This window comes from Aegilops tauschii, chromosome 6 (genome assembly GCF_002575655.3).
Source record: "Aegilops tauschii subsp. strangulata cultivar AL8/78 chromosome 6, Aet v6.0, whole genome shotgun sequence".
Taxonomy (NCBI): domain Eukaryota; kingdom Viridiplantae; phylum Streptophyta; class Magnoliopsida; order Poales; family Poaceae; genus Aegilops; species Aegilops tauschii.
In genome coordinates, this window is record NC_053040.3 from 352,397,783 (window position 1) to 352,408,360 (window position 10,578).

At 49.3% G+C, this 10,578-nt stretch overlaps 1 protein-coding gene across 1 annotated transcript; it reads left to right on the plus strand.

Moving 5' to 3' along the window:
• Nucleotides 1-7,833: 7,833 nt before the first annotated feature.
• On the plus strand, nucleotides 7,834-8,892 carry LOC109780674 (ethylene-responsive transcription factor ERF024). The gene has a single exon (XM_020339251.4). It carries the CDS (start codon nucleotides 7,981-7,983, stop codon nucleotides 8,662-8,664), a length of 684 nt encoding a protein of 227 aa, XP_020194840.1. The 5' UTR covers nucleotides 7,834-7,980; the 3' UTR covers nucleotides 8,665-8,892.
• Nucleotides 8,893-10,578: the final 1,686 nt, after the last annotated feature.

Genomic DNA, 10,578 nt, shown 5'->3' on the forward strand with positions numbered 1-10,578 from the left:
ACATCACGAGGAGTTCCGGAATGGTCCGGCGGTGAAGATCGATATATTGGACGAAGGGTATTGGAGTCCGGAAGTGTTCCGGGGGTACCAGGCTATGGCCAGCATGACCGAAAGGTGTTTGGGAGCCCCGGCAAGTGTTGGAGGGCCTCATGGGCCAAAGGGGAAGGGGCAAACCAACCCACTAAGGGGTGGTGCGCCCCCCACACCCTTTCCCACGTTACTTGGGGAGGTGGGGCGCCTCCACCTGGCTTGGGAGGCAAGCCTCCACCTGCTTGGCTTGGGGGCAAGTCTCCCTAGGATTTTCCCTAGGGAGATCCAATCTGCTTGGCCGCCGCCCCCTAGGGGAAACCCTAGGGCGCCTCCCCCTCCCCTTGCCCCTATATATAGTGGAGGGGTGGGAGGGCAGCCGCACCTCTTCCCTGGCGCAGCCCTCCCTCCTCATACTCCTCCTCCTCCTCCGTAGTGCTTAGCGAAGCTCTGCCGGAGAACCACGAGCTCCATTGCCACCATGCCGTCGTGCTGCTGGAGTTCTCCCTCAACTTCTCCTCTCCCCTTGCTGGATCAAGAAGGAGGAGACGTCCCCGGGCTGTACGTGTGTTGAACGCGGAGGCGCCGTCCGTTCGGCGCTAGATCGGATCTTCCGCGATTTGAATCGCTGCGAGTACGACTCCATCACCGCGTTCTTGTAACGCTTCCGCTTAGCGATCTTCAAGGGTATGAAGATGCACTCCCTCTCTCTCGTTGCTAGCATCTCCCAGATTGATCTTGGTGACACGTAGGAAAATTTTGAATTATTACTACGTTCCCCAACAACTATCATCATGTACATCCGTGTATGTATGTACAATAATCTTTTGTTAGCGATATGACAGACAATAAAAACGAAGAAGATCAAACAAACACAGAGGACACAAGATTTTAACGTGGGAAAAACCCTCCAATGAGAAGGGTAAAAAACCAGGGGCATCAACCAGTGAAACTTCGGGAAAGGTTACAAACACCGGAGATTTACAACGATGATTATCTCGTGCGGTGGCTTACAAGAGGTAGGTAATGTGGTGACATAGGTCGAAATTGGTCCATACCACCCGCGGGGGGGGGGGGGGGGGGGGCTATGCCCCACACACCCCCCAAGCGTCCCGGCAGGCGACCAGATTCTGCTCTGTTAGGGCCCAAGCCTCCCGGCAATGGGCCTCCGCACTGTCCTGTCAGAAGTAGCCTTTATATGAATTTGGATCACAACTCAACAACCTCAACGACAGCGATCGAGATCCAGATGAGAAGTACTCTGGCCACAACGCCGTCCACCTTGCTAAGGGGTTGTTTGGTTCTAGGCCTAGGAGTGACACACTTTGCCATACAATATTGCCAAACTTGTCTAAGGTTAGTTCTTCAAAATGAGAGGCACAAGTTGGCAAGCCTAAGGGATCTTGCCATACTTTTTGAGTGTATGCGATGTGGAACTCTAGTATGGCTTGCCTAAGATGTGCCTTGAACCAAACAGACACCTAATTGGTCAAACTTAGCTAACCTTAGGTGTGGCAAATTTTGACAACATTAGTCTCAAACAAAACAGCCCCTAAGTGTGTCGTCGGAGACGGTCCCGCTGAGTGTTGGCTACCCTCCTGCCGTGACGGTGCATTCCGTCGGGAGGAAGATAGTGACGACGGGCCTCCGCTCTACTCCTTTAGAATTTAGCCTTTATATGAATTTGGAATATAACTCAACATCTTCAACGAGAGATAGATGTAACAGATTAACGGGCGCACAAGCACGTTTATCGACTGTGATCTCTGAACCAGGATGGCTGGCATGGCGACGAAAGTTGCGAAGAGAGAGCCCACCGGCACTTTTGCGCATGACAACGCACACTGACAGTGACCAAGAAAATCGTCGGGTATCCCCCTCCCCTAAACAAATATTGACTCCCCTAAACAAATATTGACACGATAGTGTACCGGGGTTTTGTCGCGTCGATCTTACGGGCCCACCTGTCCAGGCCAGATTTCGGCGATCGACCAGGAAACCCAGCCGCTCCGAGTCGGAGGGAGCGGCCTTCACGGTAGGTGAGGCGTTACCGTGTCCTTCGCTGGTTCAATTACTCAGCCGCGCGGGCGTGTCAAGCTGCCGCTATCAAATTATTTATCATTTGCACCATATGGACCATCTGAGCTCCAATTCTCCAGTGCATGGAGCTACCACACTAGTAGCAAGGAGTAGCTTGCAGTTGCAGCCCGGCTCTGGCTCTGGCTCTACCGATGAATGTCTGATCTGAGCTACATGTACATAATTAACAATAAATTCGACGTGGAGGGATTTTCACGTTAATTAAGACGGCACGCTGGCCCCATGAGATATGTCGACGTCGAATTGTCGACCCTCTTTAGTTGGCTTTTACGCCTCGAGGCCATATGTGTGTATGTAATGTAATTTAAAACAAGGGAATATCTAGGGCACATCTAGATGTGGCCTACTTATTGCACATCTAAGTGAGTGAATCAAGCATGAAGAGGAAAAGAAAAAAGAAAAAGAAAATATCCACACAAATCTCAACGTAAGATCAATGATATAGGACTTAGATGTGCAATATTTATGGTACATCTAGATGTGCTTTAGCAAAACTGTTAAAACAAACCACGAGCCACACAGGATGTAAAGCGTGGCCGTCCATTTAATTAAGAAGGTGCAGCCGGCGTGCCACGTAACCGGCCACGTCGCTTTTGTGTGCGGGACCCCTACAACTACATGCCTGCTGGGCCAGCTGAACAAAAGGGTCGACGATGCTGCAACTGTACGCGCAACTACCGGACGCAACGCAATGCAATGCAACACCGTACGTACTACGTAGACGGCGACCCAATGGACTGGATCCTAGCTACCGGCGCCGATCCATCTAGCTAAGATAGCACACACAACCGCTGTACTATACATGATGCATGTACTGTGCGTGCATGTAGACATCGATCGAGGAGCTTTCGGGCTCTTCGGTTCCATCAAATGCCCTTCACGTTGGCATCAGCTAGGCATGCATTGCCGTTGCTCCGTTCGTTCGTTCGTTCGTTGATCAATATAAGACGTACTTCTCCGTAGTAGCGGCGTAGCTTTCCACGCTTGGTTGAAACGGACCGGCAGCATGGCTCGGCCATGGACGCGCCACCCACCGCGCTATACCTGGCAGCAGGAGCTCGCTTGTCGCTGGCCATGGCTGTCAAACTGTAACCGCACATGTTAAGCTAGCTCTAGCTACTGGTACTGGCACGCGAATATTCCGATCGTCGAAGCGCTTTCCGCTCCTTCCGATCTGCCAGTATCCATTACTCTACTCGCGGCGGTCTTAGTTTACTCGCGCGGATCACATGAGGAGGTATCTTCTTCAGCGCAGATGCTGATCGGGGCTCGATCGGCGTGCATGTGGCTACTGCGCCAGCTCGCATGCATCAGCGGAAGCTTTTGCGCTTGCTTATGCCCTAATGATGCCGTCTTTTGCTTTGGTCTGGTGGGACTAAACAACGCCAAGATGAGACGATGGGGGGCGATATTTTATGGACGCGCGCCCCACGCAGTCCGTAGTATTTTTTCTTTCGGTCTTCTCTGCTCGCCGATCGATCGATCCGTGACCTATACATGTAGGTGTAGGTCTACGCGACGAGCATTCGAGAAGCGCTTAATCAATTGACAGGTACGGCACACGTACGCTCGCATTATCGTATCTGAAAATACTACGCCGATTTGGTCAGCGCGCGGATCCTCCTGTCCTGCACTATTTTCTGTTGATGCATCTCGCCACCTTCCTTTGGTTGCACTGTTTATTTTAGGGTTTTAGTCTTCCCATGCATGTTGTTCTCACTGAAGACTGAACTAAACCAATTCTTTTCCATCATTTCTAGAGACTACTACTACTTCTGAATTGTTTTTCACAGCCATATTGAACGGAGCCACTGCAGAGTGATAGATATATTTAACGGAACTCCTTGCTTCCATCGCATTATTGCAACCCCACCTGTTTGTTGCAAGCAAGATCCAAATCTTCAGGATCTCTGATGGAAGATCCACACGCGCAATTTTAATCCGGCAACGAACCCAATTTAGCAGGCCGTGGTTGAACAGAGAGGTTTTTTTTTTTTTTTTTGCGGGAGAACAGAGAGGTTTTTGTTACTTCATTACTTGCAAGTTGCAACCCATCTGCTTGCACAAGGAGTACTTTTTAGAGGAAAAGACATAGCGTCCGACTTTACAAAATAAGCCATGAACTGGCAGAGGCAGCCATACAAACTATGAATATTATGGAACCTAAACTCACATGTCAGTTACACACATAGCTCTGTACAGGAATATGAAGAGTGGTTTTTTTTTCACAGGGTATCTGCTTTAGATACTACTCCTTCCATTCAATATTATAAGACATTTTGAATATTTCAATATAGCCTAGATACAGACTGAAATGAGTGAACAAACACACTGAAACACGTCTATATACATCCGATTCAGAAAAAAAATTAGAACATCAGTAGGCTAGTTGAGTATCAGAGGGAGGGAAGAAAATCTTGCAGCGCAATTAATAATGCTTGTAAAGCATGAAGAGCTAAAATGGCAGCAAACAACTACGGAGTGAAATTTGTTGGAGTAGGGGATAGTAACACTAAGAGCAACTCTAATAGAGTCGCCATAATGTATATGAAGCGCGCTCCATATGCATTTGAAGGTTTGGCTGGCCACGCGTAAACTTAGTGTCGACATAGCTGAGCCTCTATTATTTTTGGGCTTTTATTATTTATGTCACTACCTGTGTCCCACTACTCAGTTTTGCCACTAGTAATGTCAACTGATAAAAAACGTCATTGCTTCGTTAGACGCTTGCTCAAAAATGCCATTGGACACCATTACTGTCAGCTCAAAGCCCATTTACCATATTATAACGACCAAAATATTCATGGACCAACATGTCAGCTCTCTTTCTATCTCACTATAATAAAGTGTGGGTCCCAGTCGATCCTTAACAGCGTTCTTATTTTCCTCTCAGATTATTCGTTTGCTTACTCCTGACAAGTGTGAACCACACTTATCATTGTGAGATAGAGAGAGCTAACAAGTGGGTCTAGGGGTAATTTGGTCATATAATCTGGTGAACGGGTTTGTCTTGACAATAACGATGTCTAATGCCATTTTTGAGCAAACATCTAATGGAACGATGACATTTTTAAGGTATCTGATGGCATTTTTTAGCAAGCATCTCATGGAACGATGCCATTTTTTGAGCATTTGTAACTTCTAATGGCAAAACTGAGTAGTGGGACACAACTAGTGGCATAAATGATAAAAATCCATTTGTTTGTTTTACCCGTTCAAACACTTTGGTTGCCTTCAAATTTAAACGTTTACCACATCAAGCAGACGTTGAACATAGTTTTTAACAAGTTGCATGGAGAAAATCATTTAAATCGACAACATGCACAAATCACATGTTGTAGACGTGTGCATCGTGCCCTTCTGCTCGGATGTTTGCACCAATCCCTCCTCTGCGGTCGCTGAAATGTACGATCACCATTGGCGCCTTCCTACAAAATTCTTCCGCCACAGGGTCCATCATGTTCAGATCCAATACGATGAACCGATTTTCCTTGGCTATTCGTTCAGTTGTCGCTTGACGCTCCTGTTTCGAGCCTACGCACCTCCATCACTTTCTAACGCGGTATGCTCTCTTGCATAGTATCCCAACTCGCCCTCTTGTTTCGGATCTCCTCCTCCTCCATCTTTAGCTTTTCTTGCCCCCCTTTCTCGGCGTACTTGTTTCTATCCTCATCAATCCATCGATCTTTTTTTTTCATGGCCTCCACCTCTCCTTCCCTCTTAAGCTTCTCTTTTCCTCTCTTACTCCTTTTGGGCCAACCTATGATAGACGCTGGAGCGGGACTTCTAGGCGTCCTTTCCCTTTCCTCTCCATAACCATCATCATCTTCACCGTCCTCCATATCCGGCGAGGAATTGTCGCGCTTCTCAGTTTTTGGACTGCCGTCACCATTCGTCGGTTTCCACTTCTTGTGGCCTTCGAGCAATGTTGAGGCCAAAATGATTTGCCCTTCGAGTTGACCATTTTTTGGTACCTCTCTTGGGCTATGTTATCCTAAAACAAGCAAATGCTCAAAGTAATTCAAGTGTGGCAATACAAAAATAACAAGGTTCCTTACACATTGGTTAATGGCGACACTGCAAGGAGGGGCGAGCTTCACTTGCTCCAAACAACCCGTCCAATGGTTGCACATATCTTGAATCGTAACCTATAGGTTTGTGAGAGATTTGAGGGTACGATTTGTTCCATGCCCAAGATGATGTTTCTAACGCTCCTTGATGCACTTCTAATAATTTGCCCTGGATTGATTTTCCCAGTGGCCGCATCGAGAGAGAAACCTTGCCATCCCATGACAAGGGCAACATCCTCATCTGGGCTAAAGTTTCTCCCCTAATTGCTTTTTCCTCAATAAGCCAGGGACTGGAATTGATCAAATTCTGTATCTCGGCCGGACGTATCCAATTGATCAAAATGTGACAATGATGCGCCTTCGAGATCAAAATCATTTTTCCCGCAGGTATCACCCATCACGCTCTTGAGAAATGATTCGTCGTTGACAGTGATCTCCCCGAACCAGTTAATCATCGCTAAATGACAAACATTGCACATTTGCCCACATTTTCCACGGTCAACTCACATTCAATCGAACAAAACCGCATACAAGGCAAATGGTGGCTTTCTTTCCCTGATCGCCATTTCTGGTCCAACATAGGACTAGGAAGGCGCCCCATTTTTCCCCGTTTCTGGGACGAAGGTAGGAGGGGCAATGGGGCAGGATTGCCTTTTCTTTCGTTTCTTCGCCGAGGATCACTGCAGCACCGTTAGGGGGTGACCGACGCTAGCACGTGGCGACATAAGGTTTGCACCTCTGCACCTGACTCGTTGCCTACAAGGTGGACGAGGTGTTGTTCTAGGTGATGGCGGTCATCCATCAGAGCCGCATGAGGTGGAACAACCGCTAAACTCGCGGGATCTGACTCCAAATCGATGGACTTGGACGTGGGGGCCAAGGGGCGTCCATGGCGTTGTCAGCGGAGAAAATGAAGCCAATTCTAAATCAAGGGATGGGGTCGTGCAAGATGAGAGAAATTTGGGCAACATATTGCACAACGTGGAAGAAAGAGATGGTGATGGACTCTGGTGATGAAAGAGAGGTCGAAAACAAGCAAAAAGTTTGCAAGATTGGTGGAAGATTTGACAAAACCCTTGTGTCCCAACCCCCAATAGCAAAGCCGGGCACACGTTGTTGTCTGTCACACTAGAACTTCTAAAGATCAAGGTGAAGCCATACTTGACTACGTCAAGTTTTGTGCCAAGAACCAGGCTCAAGCTTGGTGAGGCCCATCAGTTTTGTTCTCTCCTGTTGTTCGTTTCTCTCCCTTGCAGAAAGGCGAGGCTCATCACTCATCAGTTGCTTGGAAGCTAGTCAATTGATCTCAGGCCCTGTACAGTACTACGTGCTTTCATCACCGATCCTGCAACTGCAAGGCAGTTGAGTTCACCTTACCGTATCTGAGCATGTTAGCCGTGATTGTATCGATTCTCACAGCCGCAGTGAGTAACACATGGCCCTCCCACAAAGCCGCGTCATCTTGCTTAACTAGCCTTTTTTACTACTAATATATAAACATATTCTGCATAACAATCACATTTCCTCGCCTCCTGGGGAACGCAAAAACAAGTAGAGTATACACGTTGCACTCCCAGTCCCTACCTTGACTCTCTTGTTAAATTAATACTAATCCGTTGCGCACCTGACACTACAAATACCAGTATATATCTCGCTCACTCTTAAGCCCTGAGGCGTAGCAAGTGACAAGCATACACCAGGCAGTCTGACTGTTTGAGATTGCGAGCCGTGCTCACTGTGTCGAGTTCTCCCCAGAACCACCACCACCACCACGTACGTACCCATGGAGGAGAAGGGTGCGCTGCCGCCGGCGACCAGCTCCTCCACCACTTGCAGCAGCGGCGCCTCCGGCCCCGGCTCCCCTGTCGCGACGTCGTCTTCTGACGAGTCGAGCGGCGGCGTCGTTGCTGCCGCGGGCGGCAGGAAGCGGCCGCGGCGGGACCTGAAGCACCCGACGTACCGCGGCGTGCGCATGCGGGCCTGGGGGAAGTGGGTGTCGGAGATCCGCGAGCCCCGGAAGAAGTCGCGCATCTGGCTCGGCACCTTCGACACCGCGGAGATGGCCGCGCGCGCCCACGACGTCGCCGCGCTCGCCATCAAGGGCCGCGCCGCCGCGCACCTCAACTTCCCGGAGACCGCGCACCAGCTGCCCCGCCCCGCCACCGCCGCGCCGGAGGACGTGCGAGCCGCGGCCGCGCTCGCCGCGCAAATGGACCGAGCACTGGACGCGGACGCCGTCGAGGACACGGACACCAAGGTCGAGGAGCCAGCGCCGGCACCTGCAGCCGCAGCGCACGCGTTGCCGGATGACGACATTCTTGACCTCGCGCTCTTCGACCTGCCGGAGTTCCTGCACGAGTTCGGCTTCGCGTTGCCTCCGTCGACGTATGATGCGTACTCATGGCACGACGTCGGGGCCGACGACTTCCGGTTCGAGCCGGCGCCGTTGCTGCTCTGGGAGCACTAACGATCCGTGTCGTGTGACGAGCAGCTACGGACCGGGCCGGCAACACGCGGCATGCATGTCAGTTCCAAGTTGGGTTTATGGTGATCTGCATGCGGCGTGTTACCGAGCACACTGGTAAAATCGACTCCTGTGTGGTGTACAAACAAGGACAACTGCAATAGAATCGCAGGCTAAAGATAGTTTGTGGATTCATATCTTCTTAAAACTGAATAAAGCTCATCTACTTTACATCTTGATTTGTGCCACATACTCTTAAACTTGCTTCTCTGGTGTTGGTTGTTCATATGTCTGAGTCTATTTCCCCATCCGCATTACCAGGAAAGGTATTCCTGATCGAAAATACTGGCCAACTTATCTTGCAGTGACACTGCATGCAGTTTTGTGTGCATTTGCCTGAAACTCCGATTAGGGTTGATCGCTTTTGGGCGAAGCACCAGGCAGAGACGGAAGTGCCGCGGCAAGTCCGAGCCAGGAGCAATCCGGAGTCAGGGCCGACACGGCCGCGGCGTCGCCGGTGGAGGAGAGTCAGAGGTTGACGGGTTCGGGTGCCGGGGGTTGCTTGGAGGTCGCCGACGGCGGAGATTGTGCCGGGGTTTAGAGGTGATCTGGCCGGGGCGTCCGCAACACGTGGAGGGGTGGCGAGGCATGCGCGGCATCGCAGTCGACCGCCGGGTGGCGACAATAGGCAGTTAGGCCGGCATCTCGATTGGCGACAGCATCGAGAGGTAGAAGAAGAAACTACCCACTTAAATCTATGAAAACTATCCACACCGTCACCATGGGAGCCAGTCTTAGAGGTACGTGTTGAGGAACGTGATTGTATTAGAAAATATAGGGTAAACTAAAAAGTATTCTGGCTTGTCTTGTACTTCAAATAGATCATGTACTTCTATATATATGCCCACGGGCTCAAGCAATAAAACGAACGATTCCACCAATTCCTCTCTCTCTTTCTAACAGTACGGGTAACAACAGCGCATCATGCTTGATTGGAGCGTCGGCACCCTTACTCGAGACGACCATCTCTGTTCTCGAACGATTTTTTTTTATCAAGTTCTCGAACGAAATTGATGTACACACGACATGACAAAGTTGTCGAAAAAGAGAGAGCAAGTAATGACGACAGAGTCGGCCAACAGTAGAATGGAAGGACGATTGTTTCCCATAACAACTATGTTATTTCTTAGTTGCCTGAGAAACAATTATACTTATATGTCTATTTCTAAGTCACCTCTAATAATCATCTTATCTTTTTTCTAGCGAAAAGGCTAGCACATGCCCTTAAAAAACACCCTTATAGAAATTGAAAAATACATCCAAATACTTGAGGGCCAAAGTTTTGTTTCCGTCTCAGCGGAACAAACTTGTTTAAACCCAGGAACTTGTAAAAACAGCAACCGAGAAGTTGCCAATGTAGACTAGAAGACACCGTCGGCCACGATCTGCGTACAAAATCATCACCCCAAAGAAAAAAAGATGACGAAGGGGTCTTGTAGAACCCCCGCAGTTCCTGCCAGACGGGGTCAGGGAACACAAACCACACACGCTCCTCGACGAGGCCGAGTCTGGCCAACCTTCATCGATCAGTATTGGAGCCGGAGGATGAAGACGTACAACCATGTTATCTGCTCCGCACCAACAAATGACCGTTTCTTACTAGAGCCAAGGAGGCCAACAATCTACCGGCGGAGGAAGATGATGGCTGGGGAGGCACCCTAGATGGGTTTTGGGGCTGGGGCTTTACAGTGTTTAAGAACCATCTGATCTAGACACGGTATTTATGCAATTATCAAAAAAAAAAATTATAAGTACACCCCGTAAAGAAATGTAAGAGCGTTTAGGTCACTAAGGTAGTGATCTAAACATTTTTATATTTCTTTATCGAGGGAGTATATAGTAAGAAGGTGCCGATGG

Bases quoted from the DNA above. Each gene is read 5' to 3' on its own strand.
- LOC109780674 (XM_020339251.4), top strand. From the start codon at position 7,981: ATGGAGGAGAAGGGTGCGCTGCCGCCGGCGACCAGCTCCTCCACCACT.